The sequence below is a fragment of the Dendropsophus ebraccatus genome, chromosome 9, assembly GCF_027789765.1.
Source record: "Dendropsophus ebraccatus isolate aDenEbr1 chromosome 9, aDenEbr1.pat, whole genome shotgun sequence".
NCBI lineage: Eukaryota > Metazoa > Chordata > Amphibia > Anura > Hylidae > Dendropsophus > Dendropsophus ebraccatus.
In genome coordinates, this window is record NC_091462.1 from 25326472 (window position 1) to 25345223 (window position 18752).

The following is an 18752-nucleotide window of genomic DNA, read 5'->3' on the forward strand; positions in this document are numbered from 1 at the left end:
AGAATGGTCGTAATTTCTGCGGTACTTATGTAGTGCTGCAGGCTGAGGGAATCCCGACCGGAGTGTATATACATAGTATACACTCCGGCCAGGATCCCTAACAGCGCCGTAGAAAACTGACATGTCACTGAATAGCGGCCGCAGAAAACCCTGTCAGTGCACACTATGGAGCGAGCGGCTCCGGCGGCATGCTCCATTGTGTGCAGTAGGGAGTTATGATGCGGGCGCGCACTGATGCACCCGCATCAGAACTCTGCGGTGCTAAGGATCATACGGCCGGTACTGTCTCATACTACGTGTGACCATAGCCTAATGGTGGAGCATTGTATATGCTATGTAGAGTGAGGGCCTCATTTCAGGTTGGTTTTAACCCCATGGTTAGCATGAAGCTATCTTGCACCAGAATGACACTGGGAACCAGTACATGAAAGGGTTTCTACATTTCTACACCAGGCAAATGCTTGTTTATATTGTCAGTGGATTGCTCTTGGGATTCAATGAAACTCCACGCATGGCTGGTATAAGTTGCACCATCTGTTGCACAGATACATCAAAAGGTAAAGGCTTATTTGTGTTTGAGTTATCCTTCGATATTTGGCATACACCATCTCCTTCACTAGGAATAGCTGATCTCTTATTCCTCCTCATCTAAATTTCCCACTTCAATTATTGTATATCTCGTCACATCTCCATCCAGCAGTGAATGAGAGCTTGACGTTCTCAACGTGACAAATCTGTGCAAAATATTCAGTTACTAAGATAACACATACGAATCTAAGTGCCCCTTACCGGGTTTATAAAGGGTACTGTGGAGAAAAGTAATACAGATTTGTGATTTCCTTCTATTTAAAAATCTGATGTTTTCCAGTACTTATCAGCAGCTGTATGTCCTGCAGGAAGTGCTGTATTCTTTCCAGTCTGACACAGTGCTCTCTGCTGCCATCTCTGTCTGTGTCAGGAATTGTACAGAACAGTAGCAAATTCCCATAGAAAACCTCTCCTGCTGTGGACAGTTCCCAACACTGAAAGAGGTGGCAGCAGTAAACTGTGTCAGACTGGAAAGAGAACACCACTTCCTGCAGGACATACAGCAGCTGATAAGTAATAATTTATAAATCTGTTTAACTTTCTAACCAGTTGATTGGATATAGGAAAGACACCATGTATCTTCTTGTCCTAACAGCTTTCTAACAGTGTCAGCAGTTTGGAGCCTGAATTACAGCTGACAGGGGCCTCTTGTTTGGTTAACCACACCTTAGTACTGTACATTTACTTAAAGGGGATTTTCTCATCACATAAAGTGATCTGTATGATTGGGGCGGTCCAACCTCAGAGAACCCACCAATTGTGAGGTTTTCCTTTTCAGGTTTTTCTTAATAGCCACCTGGATGTGAAGAGAGATGTGTATTCATTGGAAGAGAATAAAACAATAAAAGCCGTATTATATGGCCTGAGCTGCTCTGTAATCGTATGCCAATCCCCTACATCGGTGCTCACTTGCAGATCCTTTACACAGCTCGATCGTGCAGCCGGGGCACATCCCCTATTTTCTGAAAACCATGAAAATGCTAGCTAAGCTATTAAAGGGGAACTATCAGCAAGTTAGACAAATCTGACCTGCTCATAGCCCCTATTGGTCACAGGGTGCTAAGCAGGAAGGTATGTCTCTTACCTTCATCCTCGGCACTGTTCCCGTGCTGTTAGCAGTGTAATGCTCAGTCTGGAGCACCGTTAGGAGCACTGCCCCAGAACGCGGGCAGGCCTGCTCCTCCTAATGATAATCTATGGAGCAGGCAGGTCATCTCGCGCAATGGGGGCAGGGCAGTGCTCCTAACGGTGCTCCAAACCGATTACACTGCTAACAGCACAGGAATAGTGCCGAAGAGGAAGGTAAGAGACATACCTTCTTCCTCGGCTCGCTGTGCACAATAGAGGGCTATCAGCAGGTTAGATTTGTTCCCCTTTAACATCATGTTTTAGAGCAGGAAGAACTGGGTAGATTGATATATAACTTTATAGGAAAAGATTCAGTATAAAGAGTCCGGCCCATAGAGTGAGACCGCCCACTGGACTCCTTAACCCAGAACGGTCAGGGATTTTATTCAACAAATTATTAAGTATAATTTTTAAATTATTGATTGAAATCTCTGATTTTTAATGCTAAAGTGTCCAGTCCATTGAGTGACACCGCCCACTGGACTCCTTAAGCCAGAACTGTCAGGGATTGAGTGACACTGCCCACTGGACTCCTTAGCCCAAAATGAGCAGGGATTTCAATAAACAAGTTACAAGTTAGACTGAATCTTTTCTCACAAAGATATATATCAATCTGCTCCGTTCTTCCTGCTCTATAACATGATGCTGAAAGAGTAGATAGCATTGTCTTGGTGACAGGTTCAGGTGAGCAATCAGCTTTTGCTTGTTGGATGGCTGATCGCTGGCCCTATTATACAGGGGGATATCTCTATGATTGGGAAGATAATCAGCCCATGTAATAGGGCCTTAAAGGGGAGGCAACATTACTCCAGAGCTCTATCCTTTCACTCTCACAATCAGCAGAGGTCCCATAGTTTCAGCCCCCCCCGCCAATCATAGAGTAATGTTATATACAACAGTTTATGAGATGGGTGTACCCCAATAATTTCATTTTTGCTGTGCAGGAAACACTCTCTTTATTGCACACAGACTTGTTTCAGGCCCATGAGCAAAAGACATCAGGAACTCATAAAGCTTCAGGTTAAAAAACAGGCGAGACAGAGGGGTAAGGCTGCAGTAATAAGAAGAGATGTAAGTTATGTTCTATCTGTGTACTGACTGCACGGCCTTGGAAAGATTTATAGTGTAGTAAATGGAGACAGACTTTTAGAATATTCTCAATTGACTTTCCAAAATATTTTTCACATGTCAAAAAAGGCAGCGGCGTGTGACGCCATTTCTTATTAAAGGTACAGAACAAATTATATTGCAAACACCGAAAAACATGGACACGAAACAGTACTAAAGACACACAAATAACAGCACATTCTACTACACACATGAACAAGCGGAAGAGATTGTGATATTATAGCAAGTATCACAATGTCAAACAACTAAGCTTATATTCCAACACATGAGCAACGTTCCCGCAAAGCCGATCAGTCTGAAAATGAAAGAGTTAAAATGAACCCCCGGAGGATATGGGGTCCGACGCCTCTTTCAGCACCAGATTGTTCGGCTTGGAGGGAATAGCGATAATGAGTAGCAGAGAAAAGCCAGATTTCTATGAAATATGACTTTTTGCCTACATTGATGCTAGAACTATGTGTTTTTAAGGGGATACCTGTGGTCCATCTCTGGCTTCATAGAAGTCCCCCACTCTTATTTTTGCACTGAAGCTGAAATTGTCCCTTGTGATATCCATTATTCCATTTCTGCTGAGATACTGAAAAAATCACAGATTTTTTCACTTCAGGATTTTAAAGAACGAAAGCCAGTTTGTTGCCCTTCTCCCAGTCACACACACAGTATCACTAAGGCTGGAGGGTTTCCGCATTTACCCACATATACAGCACATGATGGAACACAGAACCAAACTCATCTCGACTACACTGCCACATACAGGGAGACACTGATATTACTATGTATTGATGAAGGTCTGTGGATCGGGCCCCCAAGGGCAATGTTGCTCTTACCAGTGCTGACAAGTTGTTTATGAAGGTGCTTATTGAGGTTTACATATTGTTTTATAGTCTTTGCCCTGATTCCAACACTCTTCTTATTTTGTTGCTACGCACCCCTGTTTCCAAGATATCATAGATTCATTAGTCCCCCCCAAGCCTAATTATTACACCCCCCTTGGCCTTATTCACATCACTTCATGTCATATTCATACCTGCTTAGTTTGATATTTACACCCTCTAAGCCTGATTTATACCCCATCCACATATTCATACCCTGAGCCTGATTTATACCCCATCCACATATTCATACCGAGCCTGATTTATACCCCCAGCCCCATATTCACACCCTGAGCCTGATTTATACCCCCAGCCCCATATTCACACCCTGAGCCTGATTTGTACCCCAGCCACATATTCATACCCTGAGCCTGATTTATACCCCATCCACATATTCATACCCTGAGCCTGATTTATATCCCATCCACATATTCACACCCTGAGCCTGATTTATACCCCATCCACATATTCATACCCTGAGCCTGATTTATACCCCATCCACATATTCATACCCTGAGCCTGATTTATACCCCATCCACATATTCATACCCTGAGCCTGATTTATACCCCATCCACATATTCATACCCTGAGCCTGATTTATACCCCCAGCCCCATATTCACACCCTGAGCCTGATTTATACCCCATCCACATATTCATACCCTGAGCCTGATTTATACCCCATCCACATATTCATACCCTGAGCCTGATTTATACCCCAGCCCCATATTCATACCCTGAGCCTGATTTATACCACAACAACATATTCACTCCCCCTGAGCCTAGCACTCAAACCCCTGCCCACACCCTAGGGAATAGGGCAAAGCAGCAAAGTTAAAACAGTGTTGGAATCAGGGCCTCAAGGTATAAAAACTACAGAGAATCATGGGATATATCTATTTCTATATTAAATCTCCTTCATACAGCAGGTCCAGTACAAGTTTAGGGAAATGTGTGGCACCCAAGGCCATGTGCACTGACCCGTAGACTACATCAGGTCTCATACTATCCACAATTGCGAATATGCAATTGCGGCTAGTATACAGACCGGATATTTTGGGCGTGTGAAGGACGCCTTAAAGACTAATCAGACTAATATCAATGTTTGACTGGCCCAAGCTGATAAAATTTTATTGGGATTAAATTGATCTTTCGACCCCAATAAAACATAATTTTTGGAGATCCACTAAAATAATTGAGATAAAACGTACAGTCCCTGTGTTATTTCCCACTGTCACTAAACAGTGATGACGTATAATAGTTTTATTTTTAGGAAACAGGGTTTATACCTCTCCACTACAACTGTGCCAGTTTAGATATTGGTCTGATTGGTCAAACATTGGGCTGTAATCTGTGTATATAAAGGGGTTATCCCAGGACTGAACGTTATCCCCTGTTCACAGGATACGGTAAAACTTGCTGATTCATGGGTGACGAGGCACTGGACCCCCATTGATCACAAGTACGGAGGTCCCCAGTTCCCAAGTGAATAGACTCTCTATGGGACTTCTGAACATTATCAAGTTCAGCGCTCGGCAATGCTCCGGAGACCCACAGAGAATATAATATATACAACATAATGGTTGCCAAGCACTCACGCTGCTCCTTTATTCCCATGATCGGTTGGGGTCCCAGCGGTTGCACCTGTACTGATCAACTAGTGATTCCCATCCTGTATACAGGAAATAACTTATAATCTGGGGATGAAGGCATATTCCCATTTTAGATACCTATCGCACATCCATAGAAGATGCTATAATGATTTGATAGGTTAGAAGGGATCCCATCTATATGCAGAATAGGGGTTCTGTCCCATCCAATGAGATGCTCTCTGTTGGTTACATCTAGGTGGACACTGAACAGAGAGGTGGCCATCTTCGTGGACGCCGCCTTCTTCTGTTGTCTCTGTAACTCCTACTCACCATTTTTTTAGATATTCAATTCCTGTGCTGAGTTATCAAAAGTTAAAGAGAGTCTCTATTTGTGCCCCCCACATAATACTTCCTCCAGGTCTCTGGTAGCTCCATGTTATCATAGCAACACCAGACCCATAGCAACCAATCAAATCTCTTCTTTTATATTCCTAACTCAGATACAAAAATGAAAGGTGGATTCTGATTGGTTATGATGACCACTAGTGTCACCGTGATAAAACTCAACTGTGATATAACACTGAGACTAAGGGCCAATATTCCAGATAAGTGAGCGATGATTTGCTAGATCGGCACTCGCTTACTGAGCCTACTACACGGTTCGATAATCGTGCAGCAGGGACTGCATTTATATATCGCTAGCGATGTCTGTGCAACTTGTCCACGCTCTTCTAGCTTCTGCCCGCTCCCCGTAGCTGCCGATTAAACTTCTGGCCCAGTCTCTGAGGTGACAGGCCGCTCAGCCAATCGCTGGCCGAGATGGGACAGCGTCAAGGCCAGTGTTTGGCTGAGCGGGACTGGCTCAAAAGTTACTGAGGCGGCTGTGGTGAGTGGGTAGAAGTGAGAAGAACACTGGGCAGCGTGGACAGATAAGTCTATTTTTTTTTTTTACAGAGTCATCAGTCATTGGCCGCATATTACTATTACACGTAGCAATGTGCGGTCAGCGTTTGATGCTTTTTTAACACGTTGAAAGAAAAGGATCACCTAATGATCATTCCTTCGGCTGATCATTGTCGGATCAGACATATTATCGATCCGTATAATAAGGCCTTAAGTACCGCATGGCATTTTGGGTAATGAAGCCACATTGATATCAATTTCCTGAATGAATGTAATTAAAACTCTGCACAGGAATAAAATATAAAAAAAAATGTTTGCAACATTGATTTTATAAGGATTGTATGGTCGTTCTCATATTCATGGCTGCTTTCCTCTGTATACGTCACATCTGTCTATGGGTTGTGTCACTTCAATGGAGATGAGCTGCAATACCATGGACAGACATGGCACTGCTTAGGGAAAAGGCAGCCATCTTTTTCTAATCCTGTAAACCCCTTTAAGTGTTCAATTATGTCAAGGAAGTAGCTTCCTATTAGCCTCGGCCATGTTGGACTCTGTAGAATACTCTCTTTAGGGTCGGTGATAAAGAAACACAACATACGTTCACATCCAACAAGACAGTACAACACAAACATAAAAGTATGGGGGGTTGCCCTCTGACTTGACCAGGTGTGTGTGTCCCCTAATCCTAGACTCACAGACAGTCTTACCTTCATAACTTCTGGATACTGCCGGAATTTCTTCCCGCATGGGGCAAAATAAGTGACTTCTCCCTGCAGCCGCCCGCTGACGTTCTTTAATCTTGTTTCTCGTTGCCAGCTATAAAAATGATTCATGGTGTTACATAAGATACAGAGGTGTCATACCTAAATCAGGTCATAAGGAAAGAAAACTCAACCTTACATAGTCATATCTAATGAAGCAACACTGGAGCCAACCACAGACACGTTCTTCTCTGCGAGTAACAAATCAACACGTAAAGGAGCTGAATAATTTAATTTTACTAAGGATCCTCGAAGCTTTCATCCTGCCTGCCTGAGACTACTTCTCACTAGCTGTTTTCACCTTGACATTTGCATTGCCTCTTTACTTACTGCCGTAATGATAATCACATTGTTCGTATTATTTGTAGAAATGCAAATCAGTATGGAAGGAAACCACAATATTTTCAGTCTATTTTTATTGCCTTTATTGCAGCTAGAATATAGCTTTCATATGGGACATTTTAGGTGTCAAACGTGTGGCCCTTCAGCTGTTGCAAAACCACAATTCTCATCATGCCTGGATAGGGCATGATGGGAATTGTGGTTTTGTAACAGCTGGAGGGCCGCAAGTTTGACAACTGTGGTCTAAAGTTGTCTAGAGTTTGAAGCCCCTGCTTTAGGGCCCAGTTACACCAGATGATTAACGGCCGTACTTGGCCAATTACTAGCCGTTTAGTGTAATAGTTGTTTAATGGCCGTTTAATGTTTAAAGGCAATGATCAACTGACATGCACAATGTCGGCTGATCGTTGTTTTAAAGCATGGACCAAAATTACAATCCAGATAGCGACGGTCTGCTGGCCATCATTCCGCAGACTGCCGCTCTCTCCTATGGGCTCTCCCGTTGCTCCCCGCTTCTCCCCGCTCAATTTCTGTGCATGTAATAGCACAGACAGCGATAAGGGAACAAGGAGCAAGCAAGCACTGATCTGACAGCTCGGCGCTCGCTAGCTCCTTAATATCGGGCTGTTTAATAGGGCCCTTAGACTGTATTTACACATGCATTTCCACTAAGGTGCCGTAACGTTTTTGCTCTGGTTTTCCAAAATGATGGCAAAAGTGCTGTAAAAATTGTCAGCAGCAAATTTTAAACTTGCCCTCTTATTTAGCGCTTTGTTAGCCATCCACAATCTTCCATTTAAAAATTGCCAGTGTGCAAGCTGCTTATCTTGGCTCAGGCAGTATAATAAACCTATTACTCACATGATAACTCTTGTCTAAAAAGTAATAAAGAGGTAAAATGTGAAACTTCCTATGATGACATCATTGTGAAAACTCTAATGTTTTATCATTTATTGTTACATTGGATAAAATAAATTCTGCCAACGCATAACACATACTGTAGTTGTTCCACAAAGAAAAACATGTCACTTTGTGATCATAATCCGTCTTTAAACAACCTACCCATACTCCAATGGAATACGCAATTCACGCTCATCTGTTACTCTTCGCCTCTTGCCAGAACCTTCAAAAAATAAAGTTTAGTTTGTGTTAATATGAAATCTGTGTATTTTTTATGCTTCAGTGTTGGTATAATTAAACTATTGCTGGCATTGGGTTCTCTACTAATAATCATAACATAATAATATAGACTTTTATATGCACTCATATATCGGATATCACCAATACTATACCCCAGGTGCTCAGTGCTATATGCAGCCTACACTGGGAGGTTAAGCCAAATTATTTCAATTTGGCTCTTGTTGGTTGAAGCCTCTGTTTTATGCCTGGTGACATGGAATTTCATATATCAATTCATTTTAAGCAGCATCCAGTGGCAAACATATAAAAGATGAAGTCAGGGATCCTGTAGGCATACTATATGAGGGTCTATGCGCACATTCGAGCAAAACTTAAAAGGTATCTTTTAGATTGCTGAGGCTTTATAAATAATATATGCTGCAGCTATAGGTCAGTGAGGAATATAGAAAGTAGCAGGTGACTGGTAAAATCCATCACAAACAGTTTATGATATTTAAAGGGAATCTGTCACTAGATTTATGGTGCCTTAAATGACACCAGAATAAACTAGTAACCGAAAGGTTGAACAGATTGGTGTATTATTGCATCATTTTGTTCAGCCATTCTCCTAATATGCAGAATAGGATTCATGCCACACCCCACCCTCCAGCTGCTGATTGACAGGTGACTGCCTATACACAGCATGGATAGATAACCACCAATCAGCAGCTGGTGGGCAGAGTTTACTTCTTCTCATGAATATCCAGGACTACTGGGCTTACGGATATAATAGAGAGGACTATTTATTGTCCATGTTATTCAGGAGGATATCTCTGAATCATTTGCACAGAACAATGTAAGTGATGCATCATTCTATTCAGCTTGTCTGTCACTAGTTTATGCTACCCTTAGGGGCCTATTTCATGAAGCGAAAGTCGGCCGAATCGGAGCGATAATTATCGCTCCGTGGAATAGAGAGACCGATCAGCCGATGATTGTCATCGGCTGATCGTTCATTTAGGTTCAGACCTAAAATCATTGTTCGCCACCAGCGCATCACTACGGTGGAATAGCGGTGCGCGGCGGCAACCGACGATTTCAGCAGCATCATACATTACCTGTCCGGCTGCAATTCTTCTCCTTCTCCGGGGGTCCCGCGCCGCAGCAGCTTCGGAGCGGGGCTGTCTGAACTGACAGACCGTCTAGCCAATCACTGGCCGGAACCGCCAGGCCAGTGATTAGCTGAGTGGTCTGTCAGTTCAGACAGCCCCACTCCGAAGCTGCTGCGGCGCCGGACGCCGGGAGGAAGAAGAAGAAGACCTGCAGCCCGGATAGGTAATGTATGAAACAAGGGCTGCAAGGACATTGGTAACAATGTCCCTGCAGCCCTTGCTTAACGATCATCGGGGCCGTGGAATAGGCCCAGTAAACGAGCGCCAATCTGCTAGTTTACATCGTTGATTGGGCCCTGGTCGGCCCGTGGAATAGGACCCTTAGATAGGACAGCATAAACCTACTGGCAGAGTCTCTTTAAGGGTGGGTTCACACATACTGTATCCGCAGCGGATTTCACGCTGCAAGTTTGCAATGAAATCTGCGGCGGATACCTTCACAGTCACTTCAATTAGATTCCTTTATCATCCCGCTGCGAGTATGTAAAAGTCAGTCCTCTTAACCCCCCGTGGCCCGGTACATACATTACTGGATGTCTAGGAGCATCATACCCCCCTGAACATGATTCACGTCCATAAGCTTAGCAGTCACATTCCGTTTTGCAATAAAGTTCCTGCCCATCTGGCTATTCAAGGAAAAGTACAAATAGTGAATCAAATGGATAAGAATTTTTTTCTTTTTAAGGGAAACTTTGGGCATTCCAAATTCCATCTAGTAGTCCATAGCCACAGACCATTTTGTGAGTATTTACTGGTACTAACCAAGTGTCGACATCAACTGCTAAAGACCACATGATACATAAAAAAAGGCTTAGCAGCAATTCCAAGTAGTAGGTGAGATTCCCTTTAAGATTTGCTAATGCCAAGAATGCCCATGTGAGGATAGAGGGGGTGATATAGGTGACACACAGTGGCGTAGCTACCATAGAAGCAGGGTAGGCAGTTGCTATGGGGCCCGTGCAGGAGGGTGGCCCGGGGGAGTCCTTCTGCTTAACTCCTTATGTACTGCAGTGTGTAAGTTACTTACATGCTGCAACACAAAAAAGGGTTAACAAGCAGATCTCTGCTTCACTGCTCTGATAACCTCTGACCTCTGTTCTCCAGCTGGGCAATCAAGTAGGAAAGGAAAATGTGCAGACCTCTGGGCAGAGGTCAGGGGTTATTAGTGCACCAGCAGTAAAGCAGATATATATGCGCAGTTCTTTGTGTTGTGTGTAGGGGAGGGGGGCCCCCTTACAAATGTTTGCTATGGGGCCCCATGAATCCTAGCTACACCCCTGGTGACACACTATTCTCTTGCTTCTGTATTTTACCTGAAGGTGGATATATGTTTACTTTAGCCATCTACCCAAACCAATCCTACAATCTAGTTATCAGCATGATAAGAGAAGGTGAAATATTCAGTACCACATGGCGTGCTGGGGCTGAGAGTAGCAGAGGAGCTGTGGAAGTCGGAGGACTGGGAGTCCGGGCAGAGGGCGGCAGGGGCAGAGCTCGGACTCTTTATCACTTGCAGGTTGAGCGGTGTGGAGTGGGCCGCGATGCTGTTCGCTGTGCTATTTGCAGATGGAGTCGTTTTGTTGAACTTCACTTTCTCTCCTTCTGTGTCACTGTCAGATTCATCCTTATCATCGTCATCCTCCGATCCCTCAGAGTCAGATTCTGAATTGCTGTCCGACTCTGTGCGGGGGGAAGGAAAACACAAGTGAAATTTGTTATCTTGTGTTTAGTATGGAGTGGAGATGGTGACACTGCCTGTCAAGAGCATCCAAGCTGTGCCTTGCAGCTGTCTCTCGATAACTACCCCTATCATCTCATGGACCAGAGGACATATCCGCTGAGGAATCTGTGTACACTGCTTTTGTGAATACCTGGCTAAGCATAGGACTTTCTACAACATAGCTTGTACCTATTACATTACCCAATAGACCGATTACATTTACTCGCTAATGCTGAATATGGACATTTACCAAGTATGATGAAGTCTGTCATCACAACTCTGTTCCCCTTTACTTCTCTATAAACCCTCTGTAATAGCACCCAGTGTGTTCTTCAGTACTGGGTTACAGTGAAGGTTAACTACGCTTAATTTAAAGGGATATTCCACTCAATTATAACTTTTCATATGTTGCTGCCTATGGTGAGACTAACAATTAATTCCATACTTGTTATTATCTATTCAGTCTGTTTCCCTCAGTTCTGAGCTGCTGCTTTCTGCTGAAGACACAAAAAGCTGTGTCTGAGCTGTCCACTCTGTCTCCCTGTCCTCTCCCCTCCCTTTTGAGATGGCTGATGTAAACAAGTCCCTGCCAGGCTTTATCTGCAGCTTTGTAATGCTGGGAGGATTAATCTGAGGCCAAACTGTTGATGAACTCTGATTAATCCTTCCGGCATTACAAAATTGCTACAAAAGTTGCAGATAGGGACTTGTTTACATCAGCCATCTTGGAAGGGTGGGGGGAGGAGGGGGAGATAGAGGGAAAAAGCTCACACACAGTTTTTTGTGTCTTCAGCAGAAAGCAGAAGCTTAGAACTGGGGGAAGGAGACTGCATAGATAATAACAAGTACGGAATGAATTGTTAATCTCGACATGGGCAGCAACATATAAAGAGTTACGCTTGAGCAGAATACACCTTTAAGGATGAGATCAGCACAATCTGTTTTTAACAGAAGGGGCAGAAGTGCTCCTTAAATTTGTTGATGTGTAGCTGGGTATTCCTCATCCTTCAATAGCCCCAGGGTCTATCTAAACATGACTACAAGGTCTAGCTTGTGTGGTACCTGAAATAGAAGGTAAAGGGTTATTGGGAAAGTCTTCACCACAATAATTTCAGTGATTCTCTAGATTTTCTGTACAAGGGAAGGCTTGTCAGAACTCTTTAAATAAATAGCAAGTAATGATGGGAAGAATGCATGCCGAAATAAATCACAACACATCAAAGAGGTCCCAATACTTTGCTAAGAACAGACCATGATAATCAGCAGGAGTGTATAGTCCAGAGGTCGACCGTCCTTTACAAATGTATAGAGAAAGACCGGGTATGTGAAGGTCACCTAAGTCTATCACCAGGCTCAACACTTGAGTTTGTGGTCAAGTACTGTAGGTGGAGCAGTGGGCATTAGAACCATTGCATCTGAGAATTAGCAATACCTCAAGCACAGAGGATAGATAATAAAAGTTCAAGAGCCTAAGACCACTGTGGGTGTATATATATATATATATATATATATATATATATATATATATATATAGTCCAAATATGTTAAAAGCCGCAACAAGAGCTCTCTTACCCACACAGAGGTGACTCGCCCCTGGCTCAGTAAGCATATCCTTGTGTCATGACAGGGACAAGATAGCACTGATCATCAAGGACCGAGCACTGTTGGCACAGCAGCACCAGGGGATCGGGCAGGTAAGTAAGGTAAGTATTTTTATTTTTTAAAGCCACTCTGAGCACTTTTGAAAATGCTTTAACACCAACCCATTAAACTGATAATTAAAGAGTTAATCCAGAAACAAACATAATTTCCTCTCCCACCAAACGCCTGGAAGGGTAAATAGTAAATGGGGGTTATCCAGCGCTTCAAAAACATGGCCACTTTCCCCCTACTGTTGTCTCCAGTTCAGGTGCGGTTTGCAATTAGGCTCCATTTACTTTAATGGAACTGAGTTTCAAAACCCCACCCAAACTGGAGACAACAGTAGGGGGAAAGTGGCCATGTTTTTGTAGCGCTGGATAACCCTTTTAACACAACACCTAATAAAATGTCAAGTTAATCTTTAACTGTAACTTCAAAAAAACCTTTTGACATGTAATGGAGTGGAGACAAAAGTCATGTTGTCTCTGGAAGAAAGTGGCCATGTTTTTCTATTGTTGAATAAACCCTTTAACAAATGTTTAAACTAAACCACCAATGATGTAATCAAGTTACAAACCAGACTGACTGTCAGAATCATCGTCTTCATCATCTTCGTCCTCCTCCTCGTCATCTTCGTCGTCATCCTCATCGTCATCTTCTTCATTGGAGTCATCGGAGTCCTTGCTGCTGGGGATGTCAGAGTCGGTTCCTCGGAACTTGTCTAGTAAAGTCTTTGCAGCATTTAAGTGATGGGATGTTTTTATTGCTGGTGAGTTATTATTCGGCGTTTTCTCCTTACAGAGATTGTGTAATAAAGGAGATCTGCCGGGCCCGAGGACCGATTTGCTGGATGAATTCTTTTTCACACAGGAACTCAGATTTATTGGAGTGGAAAACTGGGCGCTACTGGAAACCGCTATACTTTCACAGAGTTTATTTTCCCGCTTTGATTTGGTGGTAAGTGCCAGGGGGGCCTCCTGGATAACACAGGGTATGACTCCATTTGGCTGGTGATTTCCCAATAGAGCATTTGTCAAGAAGGGGTTGGAGTGGTTATTCTCTAAGGATTGCTGTTGGTGACATACTGAGTTAGAAATGGGACTGGGAACTGGCGGTGATACAATTGTCTTTTTCTGGTGCTTGGAGCCGTCCTGTAGCTTGTTAAGTTGTGCAGGGAATGTCTGTTTGTGGTGATCCTGTATGGAAACAGAGAAATGATCTGTAAATAGACTGGACAACAGTGCCCCCCCCCCCCCCCCCACACAAAAAAAATATATAGACCTCTTGTGATAGCCTATTATACACTATTAGCTATTAAATACTTGATCTGACTACACAGGGTTGGTTTGTAGTCTGTTACCATGGAGACACATAGATCTGTAGACAGTAATTTTGCAATTCAAACATTAAAAAAAACTGTTGTAGAAGTGGACGGGTGGAAAGAACTATGAAGGAGATTTATCAAACTGGTGTAACGTATAATTGTCTTAGTTGCTCCTAGCAACCAATCAGACTCCACTTTTTCATTTTTCAAGGAGTCTGTGGGAAATGAAAGGTGGAATCTAATTGGTTGCTAGGGGCGACTAAAACAATTCTACTTTACACCAGTTTGATAAATCCCCCCCTTAGTCTATTATCCAAAATAAACATGTCAAATTGCCTGAAGCGTATCTGAGCTTAGTTTCAGGAAATTGGCAAACCAAATCCAAATCCCATTTACAGAATATGGAGCACAATTCTTACTATAATTATCATTCATTTATAATCTGCCAGAATATTACACAGGATTTATAAACTGAGCAGAGTAGGTTGCAATCTATATTCTGAACCACGTACATACGCACAACAATAATACAGATAGCAGGGGCAGTGTTGTAACAAGCCAACCCTCCTGCCGACAATCACAGAAAAAATTTATAGAGTCCAAGCAAGTGGCCTCTAGGTCAATTTAGGCCACTATCTAATACTCCCTGTATTAAAAAATCTCCAGTCTTCCAGTACTTATCAGCCGCTGTATGCCCTGAAGGAAGTGGTGTATTCTCTCCAGTCTGACACAGTGCTCTCTGCTGCCATCTCTGTCCATGTGAGGAATTGTCCAGAGCAGTAGCAAACCCATAGAAAATCTCTTCTGCTCTCCAGACTGGAAATAATACACAACTTCCTGCAGGACATACAGTTAATTGATTGAGTTAATCAATGTTTTTGGAGGATATGGGGAACACTCAGAGGGAATACATATATGTCTGGAAAGTGTGTATTAAAGCGACTCTGTACCCACAATCCGACCCCCCAAACCGCTTGTACCTTCAGATAACTGCTTTTAACCCTTTAAGGACATGGCCCATTTTCGTTTTTACGTTTTCGGTTTTTCCTCCTTGTGTTTAAAAGGTCATAGCACTTGCATTTTTCCACCTAGAAACCCCCATGACCCCTTATTTTTTGCGTCACTAATTGTACTTTGCAATTACAGGCTGAATTTTTGCATAAAGTACACTGCGAAACCAGAAAAAAATTCGAAGTGTGGTGAAATTGAAAAAAAAAACGCATTTCTTTTATTTGGGGGAAATGTGTTTTTACGCCATTCACCCTGGGGTAAAACTGACTTGTTATGCATGTTCCTCAAGTCGTTACGATTAAAACGATATATAACATGTATAACTTATATTGTATCTGATGGCCTGTAAAAAATTCAAACCGTTGTTAACCAATATACGTTCCTTAAAATCGCTCCATTCCCAGGCTTATAGCGCTTTTATCCTTTGGTCTATGGGGCTGTGTCAGGTGTCATTTTTTGCGCCATGATTTGATCTTTCTATCGGTACCTTGATTGCCCATATACGTCTTTTTGATCGCTTTTTATTACCTTTTTTCTGGATTTGATGCGACCAAAAATGCGCAATTTTGCACTTTGGGATTTTTTTGCGCTGACGCCATTTACCGTACGAGATCAGGAATGTGATTAATTAATAGTTCGGGCGATTACGCACGCGGCGATAGCAAACATGTTTATTTATTTATTTATTTGTTTACTTTTATTTAAAACCTGGGAAAAGGGGGGTGATTCAGACTTTTATTAGGGGAGGGGGCTTTTTACTATTAACAACACTTGAAGTGCTTTGAAGTGCAAGTGAGGACATAGGACGTACCGGTACGTCCTATGTCCTTAAGAGGTTAATCAAAGATCTGTCCTGCGATCGGTGATGCAGTTATTGTCCTAAAAACAACTTTTAAACTTGCAGCCCGTGCCAAATGGGAATATTTGTGCCCTAACTCTGCACCACCCCGCCGTCCCTCTCCCCACCCTCCTCTTTTTTTTGCAGAAATCAATAGTTTTTAAGAAACTTTGTAATTAGTTTTTTTAGGCAAATATGCCATTATCTGCATTTAAAAAGGCTTTCCCCAGCCCCCCCCCCCCCCCTCTTCTCTCTCATTCACTGCTCATTATCAGGAAATCTCGACTCTTTTACATCAGTCGAGCCCTGTGTAACCTATGAAGAGGGGAGGGGGAGGAGGGGGATTAGTCGCCAGCAGAGAGCAGAGAACAAAAGGATTACACAGCGGGACCTTTGTGAAAGCCAGTATTTAGAGGTCAGAGAGGTCAGTGCTGATTTCAGAGGAGATAGAAAAAAAGAAAAAATTGGCAGCACATCTATGACTCTGTTCACACTGCAGGTTGCACGCTGCTTGTGGCTTAAGAACAGACAAAAAAACAGAAGGTGCAACAGCAACCGACAGGTGCAGGGGCTCACCATATATACTCCTCCCAGCGTACACACGGTAATCAGAGGAGATAGCCCGGAGATGTAGCTGTAAATTAACTCTTCGTTGTCCTATTTTGATGCCTCGTCTCCCTCCACTTCTCCCCTCTCCATAAGAGAACCATAAAGACAGGGGGGAGAGCTTTTTCGGCTAATAAACCCAATTACAAAGTTTCTTAAAATCGCCTGTACTAAAAAAAAAAAATGTAAATGACAGTGACACTTTTCAAGTCTTGGCTTGTCATTGGAATTCTACACACCTCCAATTCCAATAAAATTCTTACATGTTGAAAAAACAACCCAATATCCCCCATAGATGTTCTTCTTCTTCCTTGATGAATGGCTTCTCGCTATGAAGCAAATGACTTTAAATTCGAAGATTATATGCAGGACTTGATTGCACTTATTGAGGACGGGCCTCCTTCCTGATTCTGATGGCGATGAAGAAGCCGGGCTTGGTAAGGGATAACACGCAATATGTCTCCCACGGGGTAATTTGAGGTAACACCATGTCCGGCTCACTTTATCTTTTACAATGTTTGAATAGATGATTTTCTCAAGAGTCATTATCTGGTGAGATTATTGTGATGATTTATGAGAGTCTCAGTTCCATGAAGGCAATACAGACATTTCCTCCGCAAATAATTCCCATTTAGAGGGAAGTTTCAGTAGCCAGCTCCTGTAGGATGGTGTCAGCGTCGGAGCGGCATGGTAATAGGAGGCCAGTAATGAGGTATCTTTCTGCTTTATTGGCTCAGGACAAAGGGCAATCAGATAAAGTGCTCGCCTCTCTCCAGACTTGTACCCCTTGTGTTTGCAGATAGAGATGGTAATGTTCTTCAAGATGAACTCTGAGCTGAAACTTTCAAACATTCTTGTAATTCCTCAGGGGGGGAAACATGTCCAGCATTTTCTTTTTAAGAATCTGAATAAACCCTTAGGAATTTGTATTGATTTCTCAAGACCTCGCATGAGACAAACAATGACTTCATGCTTAGAGGACAACGAGATTTCAGGTTAAATATTGTCTTCTCCTGGGTCATTGCAAATCTGATTCCTAAGCCAAAAAGTGTCTAACAGCCCTTGCGTGATCAGGGGACGTTCACCTATTATTTGTCGACAGGTTACAGTTAAAGGAGAAGTCCGGCCAGACCCATTTTTTTAAGAAGTTCTGGGGAGGAAGAGGATAAAAGAAATAACATGCTCTTACCTCCCCCGGCTCCAGTGCTGGTGGCCGCATACTGTACTGCCGCTCTGGTCCCCAGGTCCTGACCGCTTTCTGGTATGAGCAGGGACCTGGGTCGTGACGTGTGAGGTCTGCGTAGCCAGTCAGTGGCCGAGGCAGGACCCCACTATGGCAGCTGAAAGGCCTCAAATGTCACAACCCGACTCCCCGCTCAGACCAGGAAGACCGGAGTGGTGGTATGCGGCCACCAGCGCTGGAGCCGGGATGTAAAAGCATGTTATTTCCTTTATCCCCCCGGCACTTACTAAAAAAATAGGTCCAGCCGGACTTCTCATTTAAAACTTATGGAAGAATATTTGTATACTTTTACACATGAAAAATGTTGAGTTTCAGATTGAAATGTTCATGCTTACAACCATTCTCCTGCAGTTTACAACCTGCTCCTAGTTTCAGACTACTTTCCCAGTAATACATGCTGGAGGTGGTGTCTTTGTGTACAGGATGCTGTTGTCTTCACTAGTTCTTATGTATTAGGATAGCTTCAACCCTGGACTGACTTTCCTTTCTATAGCCCAAAGGCCCTATTAACACATACTGTAAATTTGTCCATAATTGCAGATCCACAGTTAAGGACAAATTTAGGGCCCATCGATTTCTATTGGCCAAGTCACACTATCCATATGGATCCACAATATGTTCCGCAAAACAAACAGGAAATGTCCTAGTGCGGACCATAATTATGGGACATCTTTAATGTCCGCAAAAAATACAGATCACCTTAATCTAACCAATCACCTTCCCAATTTTTGTGAATCTACAAATAATACGGATTGCGGATGC

General features: G+C 43.0%; 1 protein-coding gene across 27 annotated transcripts in view; it reads right to left on the reverse strand.

Annotated features, from left to right (window-relative positions):
- Positions 1-18752, reverse strand: part of BAZ2B (bromodomain adjacent to zinc finger domain 2B) — a 267049-nt gene that overhangs the window by 36987 nt on the left and 211310 nt on the right. For 16 of the 27 annotated variants that reach the window (XM_069982753.1, XM_069982751.1, XM_069982754.1 and 13 more), the window contains 5 exons: positions 13546-14164; positions 11015-11287; positions 8379-8439; positions 6921-7029; positions 3320-3421 (listed from right to left, as the gene is read on the reverse strand). In XM_069982753.1, coding sequence (XP_069838854.1) covers positions 3320-3421; positions 6921-7029; positions 8379-8439; positions 11015-11287; positions 13546-14164 — 1164 coding nt within the window. The remainder of the gene's footprint in view (positions 1-3319; positions 3422-6920; positions 7030-8378; positions 8440-11014; positions 11288-13545; positions 14165-18752) is intronic. The other 11 variants (XM_069982771.1, XM_069982768.1, XM_069982772.1 and 8 more) reach the window with 2 other exon arrangements.